General features: G+C 40.0%; 2 protein-coding genes across 5 annotated transcripts in view; both read right to left on the bottom strand.

Moving 5' to 3' along the window:
* PTPRB (protein tyrosine phosphatase receptor type B) overlaps positions 1 to 4,360 on the bottom strand; it is a 119,019-nt gene extending 114,659 nt beyond the window's left edge. Inside the window, exons 1-2 of one of the 2 annotated variants that reach the window (XM_020893842.2) lie at positions 4,259 to 4,360; positions 2,622 to 3,017 (exon numbers count right to left, since the gene is read on the bottom strand). In XM_020893842.2, the coding sequence (XP_020749501.2) occupies positions 2,622 to 3,017; positions 4,259 to 4,313 (451 nt within the window). In that variant the 5' untranslated portion in view covers positions 4,314 to 4,360. The remainder of the gene's footprint in view (positions 1 to 2,621; positions 3,018 to 4,258) is intronic. The other variant, XM_070454595.1, reaches the window with a different exon arrangement.
* A 629-nt stretch (positions 4,361 to 4,989) lies between these two features.
* PTPRR (protein tyrosine phosphatase receptor type R) overlaps positions 4,990 to 22,248 on the bottom strand; it is a 270,659-nt gene continuing 253,400 nt past the window's right edge. For all 3 annotated transcript variants that reach the window (XM_070454591.1, XM_070454592.1, XM_070454594.1), the window contains one exon: positions 4,990 to 6,176. In XM_070454591.1, coding sequence (XP_070310692.1) covers positions 6,083 to 6,176 — 94 coding nt within the window. In that variant the 3' untranslated portion in view covers positions 4,990 to 6,082. The remainder of the gene's footprint in view (positions 6,177 to 22,248) is intronic.

Here is a 22,248-nt window from a genome sequence, read left to right as displayed (position 1 = left end):
AGTATTTAAAAATATAATCCTTGAGTTAGTTGACCTAGAGGATGAAGCCAGGATATTAATACTATTTCACGTTCCCACTGTATTCTGATGTAAAACTTGGGTTGAGAATCACTGGTGTAGGATACTTCAGTTACTAGCACAAGTTCTGGCACCTAGTAGGTAGTAGAGAAACATTACTTAAATACTTGAGTGGCATTATGACTGTCTCTTCTATGAAACAAATATGAAATATATAGCCCAGGTTTGACCTTTACAAGTATGCTTTTACTGATGAGCCTAATAAAAAAATATATCCTCTGAATGAACAACATGCATATTTGTGCTACTTAAAAGTGTAGTATTTATTAACTCTTAAGAAAAGGCATTTGGAATTCATTCATTACAAACATCTACATGAAATTTAACATTTCACAATGAACTCTCTAGAAAATCAGTGAGTGTTCATGCTATGGGTCAACCAATATAATTTTGTACAGTTGGAGAAGAAAAAAGTCTGTTGGTTTCTAACAGAAGGCAAAAGTATATGTTGCACCTATGTGTATTCAAATATAAGATACTTTTTTTGTATTGGAATTGTTCAAATTTTAACTTTGCTTTTTCTAGAGGTCCATTTTTCGCCCAACACACATTATCAGGCATTTTGGATATGGCATGTTCAGTGGTTAACTGCAAGTGGTCTATTATATCTACCTTACTTTTGAAATGAAGTATATCATTAGACATGTTTTGTGTGAAGGTTAAAAGAAATAGTTTTTCCATGAATTATCTTCTATCTTGAATAATCCATATCTATTGAATTCATATGTGCTTTTTAAAAGCTCTAATGAAAGAATATTCTTCTAAGGTTTGATTGGGAGTTGGAGAGGAATCTCACTGCTTGGGTATAACCGTACACCATACAACCAAAATATTCACAATGTTCCTGTGTTGTTTAGGACAGACCTAGCTAGATGAACTACAGGAAAGGAACTGTATGGATGGTGCTATGTGATGTATTCTCCCTGATAAAGTTGAATTTCATAATTAAATTTTATATTTCTTATCTTATTCTCATGTCAGAAGTTTTTATAAGAACAGAGACTCTTGTACTGTAGAAGAGTCCATTTAATTGGCACCTACTTAGATGTTTAATTTAGTGAATGAGTGACTTAAAACTGTTCAAAGATCAGTGTGGTGAAAAAACTCATGTAAGTCTCAAAAATCAAGACCTAATAAAAATATTTAAATGTACAGTGGATGCTGATCCTGAAATGAGGTTATGAATCAAAATTATTTGGGGAACTTTTTAAAAAGCATCCAGTATCATGCCCAAACATAGATTTCTTGGAATCAAATCTTGGAGGCATCAGTAAAGGAAGAAATGATGACAATGACTCATTTTACTCCTCCTCTCCACCAGGTGATTCTGAATGTAGCCAACTGGGCAAGAATCCTATGGATAAGCATGTGGAAACTACTGTAAAATGGAACATATATTGGACAAGGAATCAAGAAACTTGGGTTCTCAACAAAGTCCTACTGTATAGCACATGGAACTCTGCTCAAAGTTATGTGGCAGTCTGGATGAAGGGGAGTTTGGGGGAGAATGGATATATGTGTATCTATGGCTGAGTCCCTTCACTGTTCAGCTGAAAGGATCACAATGCTATTTGTTAATCGGCTATACTCTAATACGAAAAAAAGTTTAAAAAAATTAAACCTGGGTTCTAATCTATACCTCTGCTATTTAATTATTTGGGGCAATTCACTTTACCCTGACAAATTATAATCTTAAGGAAGGGCTTCATTTCTAGATAATTCTCCAGTAATTTATAGCTAGTATGTAGCAATTCTTTTATCCTTCATGACTTCCTAAAGCAAACCTCTAATAAAGGAGTAAATAAGCAATAAGATGATTAAGTAAAATAGAAAATTAACCTGTATTGACAAATAAAAATTCCTAGTCTAGGACTGAACTGTATGTTGTACCAGAAATTTATGCATGTGTATACAAGTTTTTATATGTCCATTATCTAGGTTCTATTCATCAATGATCAACAAAGTAGAAAATTCTGTGGCTGCACATTGGTTCTTAACATTTCAAAGATACTACCTCCAAAAAAATCTACCCCTAAACATTAGTACAAGAGGTTTGCAAAAGCATAACTTACTATCTTCCCAGTCTTATCAAGCACCATTTTGATGTTCCTCATAATAGTTCCTCATAATCAGGGAACAGAAGTGTCTACATCAGCAAGCTTATTAATTTCCCTGTCATTGCCTTTAGTCATTACCTGTGTATGCTATACACAGATTTACATTCCCACATCTAGTAGTATTTAGCCAAAGTGCTTAATGTTTGACACAAAAGAGAAGCTCAAGAAATATTTGTTGAATTAATAAAATAAGCAAGAAAAAAAAAAAAGGAAGGAAGCATGAGAGATAGACAGAAAAAGGAAAGATGGGCTTATTTTAACGAAGACAATGAAGTTTTCCAAGTTGGTGTGTACCACACAATCCATTTCCATTCGCTTATGAATCTTCAATTAGAATTTTGTTGGAGCATGTGGACTTCCCTTGAATGCAAAACAGCAAGATATTTAACAGAACTTTCAGAATCAATTCTGAAAGGAAGAACTCACCTTTTTTAGAGCAGAGGCTTTCATTGACTGGTTTTCCCTCCTGGTTGACATCTATTTTCATCCAGCTATGGAGGTACTTCCTGCCCTTCTTGACCACTACCCTGAAGCCTTGTTTCTTGAGAAAGAGAGAGGCATTTTCCACCTCAAGGAACCCTTCCTTCTCATAGCAAGTCCATCGAGGAGCTTGGGAGCAGGGGGCAAAGATGGCGGCTCGGCCAGGGCCGCCAGAGGAATTGGAGATGCCCAGGCACAGAGCAGATTTAACATGAAGGAGCTTTCCATCCTCAGTCCACATCCACTGCTGGTTCTGGTTTGTCCTATTGCACACGTCCATGACCACTCTCTCATTTTTGAAAAGACACTGTTGTTTCTGGACATGGACAATCTGAAACCCCTCTGGAAGATGAGAAGCTCATCAAGGGCTATGCAACAAACCAGAAAGCCCACCAGAGAACAAAGCAACCCACCCATAAATCAGCCTGGTCAAAATACAAGGTTTACTTATCTTCTGCAATTGCCATCATTTAAAGTGAACAGTTCCAGATTCAACACATGTGATTTAAAAATCCCAAAACAGACAATGCAAAAATGTCACACTTAGCTTCTTTTCTTTTCCTTTCACATGGGTTAGGGAAGAAAATACACCCCCACTGAAATAATGAAAGGAAGCTTGGAAAAGAAACTAAACCATCCAAAGAATACGGTGAGCTATTTTAGCCCAAATATTTAATATGCTAAAGTCATATAAAATCCAATTCCCATTTTAACCATTTCACTCCTTCCACCTCACCTCCATTCTCCACTCTAAAGAAACACTCCATTTTCCAATTCTTAAGTTACCACTGCTATAAGTGTTTGTATACAAATGGATGAGTTTGAATACAATTTTTGAAAATTAGATATATTTATCCCAAAATAAAACAAAATTTTCCATTCTTCTAAGCACATTCTCCTAGCTAATAGTAACTAATAAAAGTATTGATTATTACAAATTGAATTTTTATAGTACTATAGAGAAGTATTTTTATATTTTGTGACAGTATCTACAGTCTTCCCTCAAATGCTAATAAAAGAAAACTGAATACCCAATTGTTAAACATCAGATTAAAAAGTGAAATATTCAGGCTCAAAAACCATCTTCAAGGTGCTTTTACTTAATTTTCTCAGTTATTTCATTAAAATATTCAGGTGTTCCAAATAACAACTTCCAAATAAAACCCACCACAGTTCCTCAACTCCCTTTAATTGTATTTCTTATACTTTCTTTCTTTAACACAAAGGAAACCAAACTATAACTTGACAGAGAAAAAGCAGAAAGATGCCACAGACAGTTACATAATAATACGTTTTCCCCACCTTGGGGCTGCTTTAGTCTCTGCCATTCAGATGCCATTTCAGGAGCTGCCTGAGGCATTTGGAGGACACCAGAGGAGGCCATTTATTTTTTTTTGGGAGAAATCTCAACAAAATATGGGCATCACAGGCTCCTTTTATTCCCCCTCCTCATCGTCTCTGGCTAAACTGCCATGGAGACCTGGCTCCATTTCCGCTTTGTTTCACAGACTTTTCAAAGGACAGAGACTCCTCTGCTGGCTATTGAAGAAATGCCTCAGGGAACTTGAGACAGATCCACTCACCTGAGTTGACGAAGATGAAGCAGGTAAGAATCGCCATGTAAAATTCAGCCTCCATTTTCCACTTAACGACTGTTCATGCTTTGCTTGGGGGAAAAAAAAATTCTCCCAGATAAGAGAAGCAAAGACTAGGAAGGAAATGTGCCTTCATGGTGGGGGGAAAAGTCAGTGACGAGCACTTCCTCCTATTGAATTGTTTGGGGGAAGTTTTACACCAGTTGTCCTTTTGTCTGTTTCCTTAGAAAGAAGGGATTATGATTACTTTTGTCTTTTTTTTTTTAATGTCGAAAAAATTCCAGCCCCCAGGAGCAGAATAAAATGTGTAAGTTTTCTTCTACCATCCCTTTGCCACACGACTAAGCTCAAGAGGGAAAAGAATTGTAATCTTAGGTAATTCAATGTTCCTACAGCATTACATCTCTTCAGGTGATGTGATTCTGCCGAACAAACACCAACCATGTAATTTATGAAGGCCTATGACAAGTGATATGAAGACATAAACAGGTACTGTGTGTATAATGATAGCTGGAAGTCTATCGAGGAAAACCACATAATGATGGCACTTCTAGATCATTATCACTCAAGTGATGACAATACTACATTTTGAAATCGTCATCTCTACTGGGGAGAGGCAGACTAAACTTACACCCATCACACTGTTGACTTCAGGCTTTCCCTAAAAGATAGTGGTCTCTCTCCAAATAAGGAAAAAAAAGTACATGCCTTACTCAATGTTTAGTATTAAGAGTAGTTTATTGGCAGTAGGAAACAAAGTCAACATAGTTGCATTAAAAATTCATATGTGAGCAGAACATCTAGTGTTTGCTGAGTGTAGATTTTCTTTTTAACTTTGTCTCTTGAGGATTAAATCGTTTCAGCGATTTAAGGATATCCATGGCAGCATCCTTTTAAAGAACCACTGGAAATGGGACAGGTTACATCAATTTCAAAGCCATCTGCCTTTTACTGGGAGAGAGATTTCAGGTAGACATTATATTCAAAAATTCTTTCTTAGTAAAAGAGAGACAAATATTTAAAATTCTTAATACATCATAGTTGCTACAAATTTGTTTTTCCCTTTCAAAGTAAAATGACTCACAATGTAGAAATACAGTGGATAGAATTCTGGAGCAGAAATCACCTCTATGCTCAATAGTAGAGAGTAAATACATATATACCCAATGACAATCATTGTGCTCTGTAATTGCTTGATAGGAGGTACTGATAAATACACACTTAATAGGTAATATTTTCAAGACACATTTCCATATAAAATAGTTACTGCTTTTGATTTTTTTTTTTCAAAAACACAGACTTATTTGTTAAAAATCCATCATCAACCACTTGCAACTTTAGCAGCAAGATTCTGGTAACTGAGAAGGAATTAGCACTTAAAACAGGAACAGTTTAACAACTGACAGTCCATTCACAAGACAGATTTTGCAAACATGAAAGCATCTAAACACACAATAATAATTTCTTCAGCAGCTCTTCAAGGTATCATCTGATGACATATATTTCATACATATATTCTGTGTGGCAGATAGTCAATACAGACAAAACAAATTCCTCCTTAGCGGTGTGAGAAATCGACCATACCTCCATCAGCAGAGGACCTTCAAAATAATTTAAAGGATGCTTACAAGTGCATTCATATACACAAGAGGCTGGAGGACTTGAATATGTTGCCATCTTCCACAATCCATGCCCTGACTTGGCTTCATGGCTTCTCTTCCCTTCCACTGTGGGAAGCTCCTTCCAGAAGCCTTGAGTGGGTAATCAGCTAATCACCCCTAGAGATCAAAGGTCTGGTAAGTCTTCAGAGCATCACTGGACAGTTTCTGCTGAAAGTCTGCTCTCGTACAGGCACAGAGCGTGATGCACAAATTCATACTGCTCACTGGTTTGGACCATTCCACCCCTGCAAGGAAGAGATAATATAGCTTATTGCTAACATCCCACCATCTCAAGTAATGCAGAGACCACACTCAAGTGAAAGTGCTGTGCCAAAGACACACAGAACAGTTGACATGGTAATCCTTTTGTTGTCCCTCTTTCCTATGTCCAGATGACCTGAAAGATGATTTTAATATGCTAATATATATGAAGGGATTAACACAGTGTCTGCTACACAGTAGGCATTTGATTAATTTAACCAACGTCATTACTGGGGAGGCAGTACAGCCTTATGGTTAAGTACTTGAACTTTGGAACCAGACTGTCTGAGTCCAGATCCCTCCGATGCCTAGTCTTAGCGAGGGCAAATTGATCTTGGGCAAGTTCCTTAAAATGCTTTTGTCTCAGTTTTATCTGCTATTAAAGTAGGACAATAACGGGATTATTCTCACAGGATTATTGCTAGGGTTAAATAAATTCACTTCTATTTGGAGTGTTAGTATTACTTCTAGGGTGCCTTATCATTCTTCTTATGTTATACGGATTTATGCACTTGGATTTGATTGATACAGGTTTACTAAACAAAACTCAACTGTAAAATGTTGCTCTTTCTACAAGTTAAAAGAACTACCTTGCAATGGTTTATTTGAGTATGTTATGGAGAAACAATTTTGGGTGTGGTGTGCTGGGTATTTAAACACAGTAGCAGGAGATCCTTAAATGAGTTGGAAAAAGAGAATTGGTTCTTGCTTTTCCCCCTTAGTTAATGTCATTATCATCACTAGTTATTCTGTGTACCATATGTTTTAGATTAGTGGAAGGTACCTAACTTCATGCTCAGACGGTAAAGCGTCTGCCTAAAATGCAGGAGACCTGGGTTTGATCCCTGGGTTGGGAAGATCCCCTGGAGAAGGAAATGGCAACCCACTCCAGTATTCGTGCCTGGAAAATCCCATGGACTGAGGATCCTGGTAGGCTACAGTCCATGGGGTCGCAAAGAGTCGGACATGACTGAGCGACTTCACTTCACTTCACTTCACCTAACTTCATAAGAAGTAATAACACTGCTCCTTATACATTTATACATACAGGAGGTATATTAAATTTTTTTTGATAATGGTTCCTTTACCTAGCAAAGCTACTATAGTTGTATAAATGTTCTTTTTCCTGCTCACTGAGTAACTGCATCCCTATTAGTAACTATGTGAAGTCTTATAAAGTCTTCATAACTCTATAACCAATACTACAACCAATTTTAAACTTACTAGTTCTTCCTAGTGGCTGTTGTTACCATTCAAAATAATTGATTTTAGGACTTTCAGCACTTCAACTTTAAAAATGAGATATATTGCCTCACTATAATGTAACTTCTAGTTAATGGTAATAACTAAAATTGGGCTTATATCTAGGTTTACTTGCCTACTTCTATAAATATAAGCTTACAAGGTATTAAAGCAGTAAGATTTCACCCTCTTAAACAGTAGTGTTAAGTTAGAAACACTTCATCCTTCAACTACACTAAACAGGTCAATCAGTTCAGTTCAGTTCAGTCGCTCAGTCGTGTCTGACTCTTTTTGACCCCATGAACCGCAGCATGCCAGGCCTCCCTGTCCATCACCAACTCCCGGAGTTTACTCAAACTCATGTCCATTGAGTTGGTGATGCCATCCAACCATCTTATCCTCTGTCATTTCCTTCTCCTCCTGCCCTCAATCTTTCCCAGCATCAGGGTCTTTTCAAATGAGTCAGCTCTTCGCATCAGGTGACCAAAGTATTGGAGTTTCAGCTCCAACACCAGTCCATCCAATGAACACCCAGGACGGATCTTCTTTAGGATGGACTGGTTGGATCTCCTTGCAGTCCAAGGGACTCTTAAGACTCTTCTGCAACACCACAGTTCAAAAGCATTAATTCTTTGGTGCTCAGCTTTCTTTATAGTCCAACTCTCACATCCATACATGACTACTGGGAAAACCATAGCTTTGACTAGACGGACCTTTGTTGGCAAAGTAATGTCTCTGTTTTTTAATATACTGTCTAGGTTGGTCATAACTTTTCTTCCAAGGAGTAAGCATCTTTTAATTTCATGACTGCAATCACCATCTGCAGTGATTTTGGAGCCCAGAAAAATAAAGTCAGCCACTGTTTCCACTGTTTCCCCATCTATTTGCCATGAAGTGATGGGACTGGATGCCATGATCTTAGTTTTCTGAATGTTGAGCTTTAAGCCAACTTTTTCACTCTCCTCTTTCACTTTGATCAAGAGGCTCTTTAGTTCTTCTTCACTTTCTGCCATAAGGGTGGTATCACCTGCATATCTGAGGTTATTGATATTTCTCCCAGCAATCTTGATTCCAGCTTGTGCTTCTTCCAGCCCAGTGTTTCTCATGATGTACTCTGCATATAAGTTAAATAAGCTGGGTGACAATATACAGCCTTGATGTACTCCTTTTCCTATTTGGAACCAGTCTGTTGGTCCATATCCAGTTCTAACTGTTGCTTCCTGACCTCCATACAGGTTTCTCAAGAGGCAGGTTAGGTGGTCTGGTATTCCTACCTCTTTCAGAATTTTCCACAGTTTATTGTGATCCACACAGTCAAAGGCTTTGGCATAGTCAATAAAGCAGAAATAGATGTTTTTCTGGAACTCTCTTACTTTTTCGATGGGATGCCCAAATGATGTACTTGGTAATAGAGAGGCAAATACATGACTTTTTTGGTGACTGCAACTCATTGGCAGAAATATATCATCATTCCTTTTCCATAGAAAACTGCACATTTTGTTGTACTAAAGGCAGCTCTCTGGTCAAAGTGTTTCTTGATCCTAAGTCGACAACAGGAGTGGCTAGCTGAGGTGATGACTTTTCTCAGCTGGATGATGACATCTGGGCACACCTAAAAAGAGCAGGTGTCCGGAAGATGCTGGCTTTGACTGTGAGGCTTGGGAGAGCCAGCCATAGGAAATATTGAGGCCGCTCCAGGGAGCCGAGAGGTACCTCCCTTCCTTTGGCATCTGCACAGCTCATTAGGCTCCCTCCTTAAGCTGCAGACAGTCTATGGAGCCTTACAAGTGCTCAGTCTCCTGGACTCTGGTCTGTGAATTTCCTCTCACCATTTACTTCACTTTGAGACAAGATTTCCCCCTTCTTATATGTTCCAGTGAACATTGGTATTTACATGTCCAATTGTTGAATGAATGAAGGTTCAGTCTAGGTTTAATCACCATCTTACCCCAGAAAGGTCAGCAGTGTAATTCTAATGCTTGGAGTATACTTACTATGACATTCTGTTAACTAAGTCAAATGATGTTTCTGCCAGTGAAGGTGGACAAGATGCGGAAACAAACTCATTAGTTGCAGACTAGCAAAACTCTTGTGGATATCAAGGCTTAAGGCAGGTCTATGAAAAGTGAGGTTACTTCTCACTTGTTTTGAAAAATAAAAGGGAAAGATTCGGCATCTGAGGGATCCTCAGAGGTGATGCATTCCAACTGCCAACAAAATGTTGCCTTTCCAGGAGGGAGAGGTCTATATGGTAGATGGTCAGCTAGTTTCTGCCGGGGGATAGTTAGCCTTTGCCAAGGTTGACAGGAAAACTTTTGAAGACGTCAGAATGAGTCTGCTCCTCTTTAACTCACCCGCCCCATTGGTTAAACTGAAATAACCCTAAAAACCTTAAGGTTCCTCTTAAGAGTCACACAATAGCTCTCTAAGTGTTGGAAAATAACCATCAAAGTCCCATAATCTTTTCTTCTCTAGACTAAACATCCTGTGGTCACTCAATATTTCTATGCAGCCTGGTTTCCCTGTCACTCCCCAGTCTAGCCTCCGCATTCTATAAGCTGTTTTATCAAGTATGACCTTCTTAGAGTGTTGTGTCTACTCCTGATGAGATCAAGTCAGTGGGAATATTTCCCTCTCTAGCTGCATGTTATAAGCCAAAGAGTCTGCTTCTGCAGGTGTGCTGGGTGGAAAGATCCCGCAGTGGCTACCGAGTGCCTGGTGCTTGGCAAGTATTTTAGGATATTGAGTGAAGGTTTGGGATAAAGAAAAAGTCCACAGGATTATTTTTGAATGTGAAAACCACAGCTCTCTTCCATTTTTTTCAAACTAAGTACAGAACTTTCTGTTTATTCCTATTCAACTTGTTGGTTTCAGCACAAAGTTCTTGTTTACTGACATCGCTATTTCTATCGTTCCGTATATTAGCCTTTATTCTCACACCCAGATTGGTGTCTCCCAGAGAGTTAACAAGCATGCCTTGTGTCTTTTTATCTGTTATTTATAATGGAGTAGAAGAAGACAGGGCTAAGACAGGGTCTCGACTACAAGTAATTTGATATCATGTGATATACTGTCTAATTCCATTTCAAAATTATTTCTAACTAGGTTTTAGGTCCTTTAAGAGCAGGCATGATGTTACAGTTTGTGCATATCTGCAAAAGTGGAAAACATTTACTGGTCTGAAGTAAATACTTGTCAAGTAGGTTACTGAGGCCAGGCTGTCTCATGTAGTATGAAAACATATAAGCTCTAGGCTAAAAGAAGGGAAGGGGCATCACAGAATGCATTAACTGGAAGTTGACTCAAAATCAGGAACTCATTACAATCATCTTTTAAAATATTATTTCCAATTACATATATTGGTATGTAGAACACTGCTGATCTTTGTAAGAACTTAAATTCTAATAATTTAACCTACAGATTTTATTTATCCTGTTATGGGACAACTATAGTCTTCTATAGGCTGACCATAGTGAAAAATACTCAAGAAGCTAATGTAGTGCCTAAAACAAAATATATTTATGGAATAAATGAACATAGCAAGATTAATCATGAACCCTCAAGAGAGTCCCATACTAATTCAGCCTCCAGGAGAACTCTGACTCAGATTGCAGGTACCTTTCAGGTCAGACAGCACTCCAAGGACTTGCTGAGGTCTGGATCTATATTACTGATGTAAAGTTTCTGAGCAAGCTGGTCCTTAAAGGTAAGAAGCAATAATTCTCTCTTTATTCCTTTAAAAGGCATCATCCAACATTTTCTTTTTAATACTTTAAAAGGCATCAGTCAGTTCAGTTGCTTAGTCATGTCTGACTCTGTGACCCCATGGACTGCAGCACGCCAGGCTTCCTTGTCCATCACCAACTCCTGGAGCCTACTCAAACTCATGTCCATCGTGTCAGTGATGACATCCAACCATCCCATCCTCTGTTGTCCCCTTCTCCTCCTGCCTGCAATCTTTCCCAGCATCATGGTCTTTTCCAGTGAGTCGGTTCTTTACATCAGGTGGCCAAAGTATTGGGGTTTCAGCTTCAGCATCAGTCCTTCCAATGAATATTCAGGACTGAGTTCCTTTAGGATGGACTGGTTGAATCTGCTTGCAGTACAAGGATTCTTAAGAGTCTTCTCCAACACCACATAAAAGGCATAAGCCAACTCAATTATCAAGGCACTAAATAATCCTTGATCTCCAACAGATTATAGTTAAAAACTCAACTAAGGTTAAGATTTTAAGAGTTCCGTGGTGATCAAGATGGTGCTTCAGTGGAAAAAGACTCATCAGTCAGGCCACATGCCAAAATCACCACCATTACCCAACATACTGTATTTAAAGCACTGTCTCTCCTTGGAGAATCCTGTTTAGATACAAGTCTTTTCCTGGGGGTATAACACATTGAGGTAAAATACCTATTGCCAAATGGGAATTAGATTATCAAAAATGAATAAGTCCATGTAAAAGCAGGGCAAGGCAACCCAGTTAACCTTGAGAGTCATTGTGAGTCTGAAAAAACTTGAGATGCCAAAGCATCAAGTTCGTTACCAGTAGGGACACCAAAGAGTGTTAAGAGGTAAAAAGACATCATACACTGTTTTCAAGACCAATTGTGTCTCCACCACTTATTAGCTGCTTTACCCTTATTACATAATCTTTGCCATGCTGTTTTCTCATCTGCAAAATGATGAGGTAATCATCTAACTATACCTGCTTTATAGCATTGTTGTGAGATATAAATGAACAGTCCATTTAAAAATATTTATTACTACACAGCTAAGCACTTGCAGATACCATCATGTTAGCTATTCTTTGGCGCTATCTGGTCAAACAGGGCTGGATGGTAGGCTCTGGAATGAGTCCTCTGAGGATCTTACAGGACTAAGAGCACATCTGGCAGAAGACTGCTCTGCCATACTGCTTGGGCTGGGCAAGACTAGATATGCTTGGTTGCTCAGTCATGTCCAATTCTTTGTGATCCTTTGGACTGTAGCCCACCAGGTCTGTCCATGGGATTTTTCTGGCAAGAATACTGGAGTGGGTAAGCCTAGATGGAAAAATTAAAATATGTTTTAAAATATGAACCAGCCTAGAAGTCACCTATTAGTGAAGAGTCACCTACAGTGGAGGTAGATGACCTAGTAGAAAGAATGAAGCTTGGAGTCAGACAGATTCAAGTTTGAATCCTTGCTTTTCAACCTACCAGCTACAGGCTTTTGAACAAATCACTTATGCTACCCCAGCTGAATTTTCCTGACCTGTAAAATGACAAACCTCATCAAGATCATGAGGATCAAATGAGTCAGAGCCTGTCAACGTCTAGCCAAAGGCTATTCACAGAATTCCCAGGAGCCCAGGGTTCTGCCACAATATCTGTGTGGGAAAGGAGGGTGTCCTTAGACTGGTTCCTAATCCTAGTTTTGACCAAGGCATTTCTCTTTACTCTTTCTTCTTTTTTAAATTACTGTCATTGGTTTTCCATATCAGTGTGTTGTGGAAGATTTTGTTTTCCCAATGTCTTGTTTCTCCTCCAAAAGTTTAAAAATCACTGGCCTGGCAAAGAGTGTTTACCTAATAGGCTTCAAAATTTGCAAGGTTTAAATGAGATAATCCAGAGAATGCTTAGCTTAGCACAGTTGTGAAATGAAAACATCTCCTGCCATATCAATAAACAAGAAATATGATAGCCAACAGCAATTTCTAGCCTCCAAATGTGAATGAAAGTGAAAGTGTTAGTAGACCTCATGGACTGTAGTCCACCAGGCTTCTCTGTCCATGGAATTTTCCAGGCCAGAATACTGGATTAGGTTGCATTCCCTTCTCCAGGGGATCTTCCCAAACCAGAGACTGAACTGAATTCTTTACCTTCTGAGCCACCAAGGAAGCCAAATGTGAATGAGGACTCCTAAAACTGTGACCTAGCCAATCCCCCCACCTCGCTCCCTGCCTCTGAGGAGCTGGGGGAAATGCAAGAAGCAGCCATCTACCACTCCTTAAGATGAGCAAGGAAACAGGATTTGGTCCCAGATAGCTGAGGTGCATAAGAAAGGAATGAATTCAGTGAGCCCAGAAGCTTGCAGGTAGACGTAAGAGATGTGGGTTCAATCCCTGGGTCAGGAAGATCCACTGGAGGACATGGCAACCCACTCCAGTATTCTTGCCTGGAGAATCCCAAGGACAGAGGGACCTGGTGGGTTATGGTCCCCAGGGTCACAAAGAGTCAGACATGACTGAAGTAACTTAGCAGCAGAGGCTTGCATCTTCTCATAACTAGATTGCTAAATTCCTTAACTTGATATCTGATCTTTGATGTTCGGACTACCTGCTCCCTTTGTTGTAAACTTGTATATGGCCTGACTCCCCCTTCCACCTCCTTGGAAGTTTTCTCAGAGCTACTGAGATGCTGTCTCTGGGGGGCTGGGAGTCCTAAACATTTGTACCAAATAAAATAACTCTCTACTTTCAGGTTGTGACTATATTTTTTAGTGGACACAGTGACTGTTACTTAGCGAGTATGAAATAAATGTCACATTTTCTATTTGTTATTCTTTTGGTAAATGCTTGGTTAACACAAACCCTTAGGGTGATCATGTACCTGGTTTACTCCTGCTGTCCTGGTCTAATTATTAATACAGACTCCTTTTTCCACCCTCAGAGGTGCATTGGTTTAGACAAACTACCTTTTCACCCTAATTATGCCCCATTTCACGCTTTGGAAGAAAGTCACTTCTTGTATTGCATAAATGGTGTTGGGTGCAAGACTCTGATTTCTTTGCGGCCACAGAATATGAACAGTGTGCTCAGCCAGGCCAGAAAGAACTCAGACCAATTGCCCTTCCAGAAATGTCAGATAGCTCAAGTCACATCAGCCCCGCCAAACGCAAAAAATCCATGTCATCTTGGTCTCCATGCACAAAAGCACGTAGTCATGTCAGCAGAGAGTAATCTCAGGTTAGAAAGGAAAAAGTTATATTTTTTTTCCCCTTTGCTCCTGGGAGGGTGTGTTGAAAAAAAAAAACCCTGCCAGATGCCCAGGAGAGAGATTTGGTTTTTAACATGTTAAAATTGTGACCTTTTGTGACTATTAACTCACACATACAAAGAGCAACAAGCCTTTCCTGCTGCACCGCCCAGCACGTATCCGGTCTAATCAGTAGACAGAAGAAATTCTGCAGCAGTGACTCATTTCTGGGCTAACAATGGAACTGACGCTCCTTGGCTTTTTATTATTTTCGAATCTGGAATTCTTTTGGTAAAGTTTGGTACAGTAAATTTAGAACAAAAGGTGTGGATGATAATGTGCCTCCTGGGTAAAACTCCGATAGCTTGGGCATGAGTCAAACACAGCTAACATTTGGAGCTGAACTTGGGGTGTCTTGGACAGATGTTTTCTCCATGTCTAAACACCATGTCATTTCAAGGACTGAGAATGTAAACTAAATGTTTTGATTGATTCTGACCAGGTGTTTTGAATGTGGACATTTTCTCTACAGAGTATTTGTAGGGCACAAAAGCCAACACAAGTCAAATGATAATTTAATGCCCTAGCAGATCTTGAGTTCCCCATATTTTTTTTTCCCTTAAAGCTGGTCAATTTTCTTCTGAACATCCAGGTTAAAACTCAATTGAATCCTAGCTGAGAAGAAGGAAAAGGTTGTCCTGACAACCACTTCGAAGATTCGGTTGGCATAATCTGTTTGACAAGAAGACATCTTGTTATGGCCTAGGAACTGTGATGTCAAGGAAATCCAAACCAATTTTTAAGCTTTATCTTCAAGTGTTCTTAAAATAAGTAAACTAAAGTGTTCAATTCCTGATCTTCCAATGAGATTGTTGAAATTCACTGATTAAGGGGATCTCTGTGATGAGTTGGGATTGCAAAAGGATATGGCTCAATTGAAGACAAAAGTTAAATAAAAAAATTATACCAAGAGGTGGAAATTTTAGCTTTGGAATTATTTTAACCAAGTTTTGGAAACAAAGAATTTTCTGGGGACACATATTAGCTAAGGAAACTGATGGCATATGTATTCCTCCTCTTAGGTTGTTATAGTTTAAAAAAACCCATCAAACTAAAGTGATTAATCAAAACATTTAAACAATGATATGACGCACACTGGAAGCATTTTTCTATCCTGTCTGGGAAGCCACAAGTAAGGACTTTGGATGTCATTCCAATTTAAGGTCCCCAAGGTAAGGATGTACAAAGACAACTGCAGATTTCACTACTGACTCTCAAAAGGGAGGATTAGACAGATTGTTTCCTGTTTCTGGGGAAGGAAAAAAAGGGGGGAGGGGGAAGAAGAAGAAAAAAGGCTTTGGGATCACAAATTATTTTATGTGTTTCACTTCCCAAACTCTTGTTTTCAAGTTCTTCCAGAGTTCAGAGGTGGGATGAAAAGAAATACAATGAGGAAAAAATTGCCTGACGTCAGCCTGCAATGGAGCACATTCCTTCCCTCTCTGCCTAGATGTCTTTTGATGGTCACATATGGCTCCTTAGTCATTCTCCATATGCATATGAAGCAGTCTCTGAGTATTGTGGGCCATTTTATTGCTGTGTATTACTATTTCTTTTAAAGGACAAGTATCTCTCATACTCAATGTGTAAATGACCTTCATCACTATCTCACACCACAAAGACATCGTATGAAGTGAAAGCTGTTCAGTCGTATCTGACTCTTTGTGACCCCATGGACTATACAGTCCACGGAATTCTCCAGTCCAGAATACTCGAGTGGGCAGCTCCTCCCTTCTTCACAGGATCTTCCCGACCCAGGAATAGAACCCAGGTCTCCTGCATTGCAGGCAGATTCTTTACCAGCCGAGCCACAAGGGAAGTCCAAGAATACTGGAGTGAGTAGCCTATCCCTTCTCCAGGGAATCTTCCCGACCCAGGAACTGAACTGGGGTCTCCTGCATTGCAGGCAGATTCTTTACCGGTTGAGCTACCAGGGAAACCCAAAACGTGGTATACACAAGCCTAAATGAATCTCTTATAGCAGGCTCTAAATATGGTGAAATCTGATTGGCTTAGCTTTAATAGCAACTGGCATTCTTAATTAGGTGGTATTGTCACAACAATTTAGGGATATTTAAATAAGATAATAAGGGCTTTCTAAGTAATGAAACAGGATAATCTGTAAGCACTATGGGATTCAAAGTATAACCATCAGGTTGAGGTCCATGAAATATTCTACTCTTAAAAAGAGATCTTTGGACCAGAAACAGGTTGGAGGCCTCTGCTAAGTACCACTTCTCCTTCGACATATGGAGACTCAGAGGCCTAGAGTGACAAGTGGTCACACAGGGAATTAGGGGCAGAGCTAGGACAAGCTTCAGGTTCCTTGACATCTGCTCCAGTGATCCCTGCCACCTCTTTCTCTAGCTGTTGCCTGCTTCCCAGTCTCACCAGTGTGTGTGTGTGTGCATGTGTGTGTGTGTATGTGTGTGTGTGCGTGCATGCACACACATGCTCAGTCCGTCAGTCATGCCTGACTCTTTGCAACCCCGTGGGCTGTAGCCCATTAGCCTCTCCTGTCCATGGATTTCCCAGGCAAGAACCCTAGAGTGGGTTGCCATTTCCTACTATAGGGGATCTTCCCAAATCAGCGATAGAACCCCTGTCTCTTGTGTCTTCCTGCATTGGCAGGCAGATTCTTTACCACTGTGCTACTTGGGAAGCCCTGAGAGGCACCAGCCAGTGCTCTATCCCAATTGCCTGTTAGCAGCTTCATTTTTTAATTAAAAATGACCACAGTGGCAACGAAGGAATGATCCATGAATGCACTTCTAAATAAAACACCTGTGGGTGCCCAGCACTGAATTTGAACTCTCATTTGGAAAAAAAAAATCCTATTTTAGTTCAAAATATGCTCAAAATTATTATTAATAGGAGAATCACAGACTCATGAATTTTCAGGGAGAACTATAGCATCTATTAATAGATGTTGCCCAAAAGCCAATAAAAATAATGTCTTGCCAGAGAATGAGGAATCCACCAAATGGCTTTGTCATTGTTGTTACACTGGAAGCATCCATTCAGCATAACATACTCATCTCTAAATCAGACCATTTGAATTTATTGCTAAAATGCAGACTTGTGATCTGAGTACAAACTGCCCTGTTTATGTTATGTTGAATAACAATGATCAAGCGTTGTCACTTGTTTTTTGTTTTCTTTTGATTAGGTTTTTGATCCTACTCAATGCTCAGACTCTTGATTTATCAGTCATGTAACCCATTTCCAGTATCCAAATCACTTTTTTTCTTTGCTGTTAGCCAGGCCTTGGACTTCTCAGAGGAGGCAGGTAAAATGGTGGGGGATAAACTATAAAGATGTAGTGTCCAGCTTTGGATCACTAGTGGATAGAGGCTGTTGTTAAAAAAGGTATGAGAGGATAGGAACAATCTGGTGGAGCCTGAACTCCGAAGAGTTCAAAATATTAGCCTTATGATATATTGACTCCATCTTTCGAAGCCCTTATTATACTAAGCTAGATGCTCGACTTAGTCAATCCTGACCTTTCCTTTCACCTTTTTAATGGTCTCCTCCCAGGCTTGCATTCCTCTGCCATCTCTAGTTTTCTCTTTGGCACCAAACATTGGAAAGAACAGCTTATATTTATTATTTTATAACTTCTTTCCCTTTCATTTAGATAGCCTCTGAGGAAATGTTATGTGGTCAAATAAATGTGAAAGAGTGCTTCAAGTAAGTGAAATGGATTACCATGCTGGGGGATGCTTTGTATCCTTTAACACTTTAATAATTTTTGTGACTATTCAGGTGGAGACAGGTTCTAAGAAACACAGCACACAGATTTTTTTTTCTCAAAATTGAGAAAATTTAATTTTAGAGGAGAGTGAAAAAGTTGGCTTAAAGCTCAATGTTCAGAAAACTAAGATCATGGCATCTGGTCCCATCACTTCATGGGAAATAGATGGGGACACAGCAGCTGACTTTATTTTTTTAGGCTCCAAAATCACTTCATTTGGTGATTGAAGCCATGAAATTATAAGACGCTTACTCCTTGGAAGGAAAGTTATGCCCAACCTAGATAGCATATTAAAAAGCAGAGACATTATGTTGTCAACAAAGGTCCATCTAGTCAAGGCTATGGTTTTTCCGGTGGTCATGTATAGATGTGAGAGTTGGACTATAAAGAAAGCTGAGTGCCGAAGAAATGATGCTTTTGAACTGTGGTGTTGCAGAAGACTCTTGAGAGTCCCTTGGACTGCAAGGAGATCCAACCAGTCCATCCTAAAGGAGATCAGTCCTGGGTGTTTATTGGAAGGACTGATGCTGAAGCTGAAACTCCAATACTTTGGCCACCTCATGCAAAGAGTTAACTCACTGGAAAAGACCCTGATGCTGGGAGGGATTGGGGGCAGGAGGAGAACGGGACAACAGAGGATGAGATGGCTGGATGACATCACCGATGCAATGGACATGAGTTTGAGTAAACTCCGGGAGTTGGTGACGGACAGGGAGGCCTGGCGTGCTGCGGTTCATGGGGTCGAAAAGAGTCAGAAATAACTGAGCGACTGAACTGAACGAGGCTAATCTGTACTGTAGCTAATCTGACATGTAACAGGTTCTCATAGTTTAACTAATCATTAAAATGTGCCCTGAGGGGCTTTCCTCGTGGTCCAGTGGTGAAGAATCCACCTGCCAATACAGGGGACATGGTTCGATCCCTGGTCCAGAAAGACCCCACATGCCTCGGGGCAATGAAGCCTGCGCACCAGAACTGCTGAGCCTGCATGCCGCAGCTGCTGAAGCCTGTGCTCTGCAAGAAGAGAAGTCACCGCGATGCGAAGCCCAAGCATCACAGCTAGAGAGAGTCCTGGAGCAGCAATGGAGACCAAGTGCAGCCAAAAATAAATAAAGAAGCAATTTTTAAAAACCTTTACCTAAAAAAAGAGAGGCCCTGAGAAACACAGACTGGAAAGTCTGTTAAGAAATCCATCTTGCTCTACCCAAAGTGGGGGCTTCCCAGGTGGTGCTAGTGGTAAAGAATCCACCTGCCCATGCAGGAGATGTAAGAGATACAGATTTGATCCCTGGGTGGGGAAGATCCCCTGGAGAAGGAAATGGCAACCCACTCTAGTATTTTTTGCTGGGAGAATCCCATGGACAGGCAAGCGGAGCCTGGCGGGCTACAGTCCACAGGGTCACAAAGAGTTGGATATGACCGAGGAGATTCAGCATGCACACAAGCTCCCCAGGAACCTGATGCATATTCAGTAGTACTGTTCAGTAAACCTTTGTCAAATACATGAACGCATGTGTGATTCAGGGGGACTGCTTGGAGCAGAGATCTTGGGTGACTGTTCCACAGCACACAGAATTCACACCCACTTACATGCACCCACCCTGCAATATCCCTCGACAGGGATGCCTCCACCGGTTCGACACGCTCAGTCACACCAGCCTGTCTCCCTGTGCTGACGAAGACCCTGTATTGCTTTCAGGCTCTGTGTCACCATCTTGAAAGAGTTAATCACTTTTTAAAATGGGGCTCCACATTTTCATTTTTACTGGTCCCTGCAAATCAGGTAGCTGATCCTGCCAGAGGTGTCTTCTGCCTCTCAGCTTTGCAGTGCACAGAGCTGTCTGGCAGTCTCCTCAACGGCAGAACTTCTGCTGAGGCCCTCTCCTCAATTCCCTTCATCAAAACCTCAGTTCTGAATGCCTTCCTGATGTGTGGACTTATACTCTCTTGCTGACATACCCTAAGCTGGAAAAGGCTAGGTCACCCTGTTTAATGTGTTAATAGCCAGGAAGATATAGGGGTTTCCCTGGTGCCTCAGATGGTAAAGAATCTGCCTGCAATGCAGGAGACACAGGTTCAATCCTTGGATTGGGAAGATCCCTTGGAGAAGGGAATGGCTACTCACGTCAGTATTCTTCTCTGGAGAATCCCATGGACAGAGAAGGCTGGCAGGCTATAGTCCATGGGGTCTCAGAGAGTTGAATAGGACTGAGTGACTAATACATATACACTTCTCACCTCTCAACTCTAGGCTCAAGAAACTTTAAAAGAATAGCTCTTTAAACAAAAATATTGGCTTTCTAATGGTAGTGTTTTAGACATTTGCCACACAGAGATATTTTAGGCACCCTCTATAGATAGATATTTTGGAATGAGGCAACATCTCTATATTCCTCAAATTATATTCTTAAGACAATTGCTGACAATATCACTCTATTCATGAAACAGCTGTCCTTCATGTTAACCATTGTTTTAAAAATTGTGGTGTCACTGCATTTTTCATTGACAAAGAATTTTCAAAGAGTTATGTTTTTGTCTAGCAATTTTGCAATAAACATATTCCAAAAACTTATTTACTTTTAATCAAGAGTCATACCTTGAGTTAGAAATCAGAACTCCCAGATGCCAAAGAGGTCTACTTTGCCAGTTTTCTTAGCTAAATGTTATCAGACAAGATATTTGATATAAAAAAAAGATATTTGATTTCTTGAATTCTTTGTTTACTTATTTTTTTAAAAAAATGAGGCTAAAGAAGAACTCTTTTCTGACTCTTGGGTTCATTTTTGGAGTTAAATAAGATGTGCTTTGAAGACCACAGTGGAATGGCCATGCTGAAATAAATCTCTGTAAATAATAGCACACTTGGGAATATCTGAAGACACATCCAAAACTGAAGGTAAAGATGACCACAGAGACCAGGATTGCAGACAGGTTTGAAGAACTGATGAAGAATAAGCTGCAAGAGCAGGAGGGCAGACATTCAGATTTTCTAAAGCCAGTTTTTCATTTATTAGCATAAGTTAAAACACAGTCAACAGCAGCAGTCACCTACAAATTGGGAATTTTGAAAATGAAATATGACAATAAATGGATGAAAAAATGAAGCAAGACACAAGAAGTATTGGAAGAAGTTGGATGGGGTCAAAGAAAGGAGTGAGGTTTTCTCTTTTGCTTTTTATAACAACTAAGGAAGTGCAAACTGTATTCATTTCACATGTTAGCAAAGTAATGCTAAAAATTTTCACATGCTAACAAAGTAATGCTCAAAATTCTCCAAGCTAGGCTTCAACAGTATGTGAATCCGAGAACTTCCAGATGTTCAAGCTGGATTTAGAAAAGGCAGAGAACCAGAGAACAAATTGCCAACATCCATTGGGATATAGAAAAAGTAAGAAAATCCCAAAAAACATCTACTTCTGCTTCACTGACTTCTCTAAAGCCTTTGATTGTGTGGATCACAACAAACAGTAAAAAATTATTCAAGAGATGGGAATATCTGACTATCTTACCTGCCTGCTGAGAAACCTGTACACAGGCCAAGAAGCAACAGCTAGAACTGGACATGAAACAACAGACTGGTGCTAAATTGGGAAAGGAGTATGTCAAGGCTGTATATTGTCACCCTGCTTATTTAACTTATATGCAGAGTACATCAGGTGAAATGCTGGGCTGGATGAAGTACAAGCTGGAATCAAGATTGCCAGGAGACATATCAATAACCTTAGATATGCAGATAACAACACCCTCATGGGAGAAAGTGAAGAGGAACTAAAGAGCCTCTTGATGAAAGTGAAAGTGAAGTCGCTCAGTCATGTCAGACTCTTTGCAACCCCATGGACTGTAGCCTACCAGAATCCTCTGTCCATGGGATTTCCGAGGCAAGAGTACTGGAGTGGGTTGCCATTTCCTTCTCCAGGGGATCCTCCTGACCCAGGGATTAACCAAGGTCTCCCACATTGCAGGCAGACGCTTTACTGTCTGAGCCAGCAGGGAAGTCCTGATGAAAGTGAAAGGAGAGTGAAAAAGCTGGCTTAAAACTCAACATTC

Source organism: Odocoileus virginianus, chromosome 24 (genome assembly GCF_023699985.2).
Source record: "Odocoileus virginianus isolate 20LAN1187 ecotype Illinois chromosome 24, Ovbor_1.2, whole genome shotgun sequence".
In the NCBI taxonomy this organism is placed as follows: Eukaryota; Metazoa; Chordata; class Mammalia; order Artiodactyla; family Cervidae; genus Odocoileus; species Odocoileus virginianus.
This window is presented reverse-complemented; position numbering and strand designations above follow the sequence as displayed.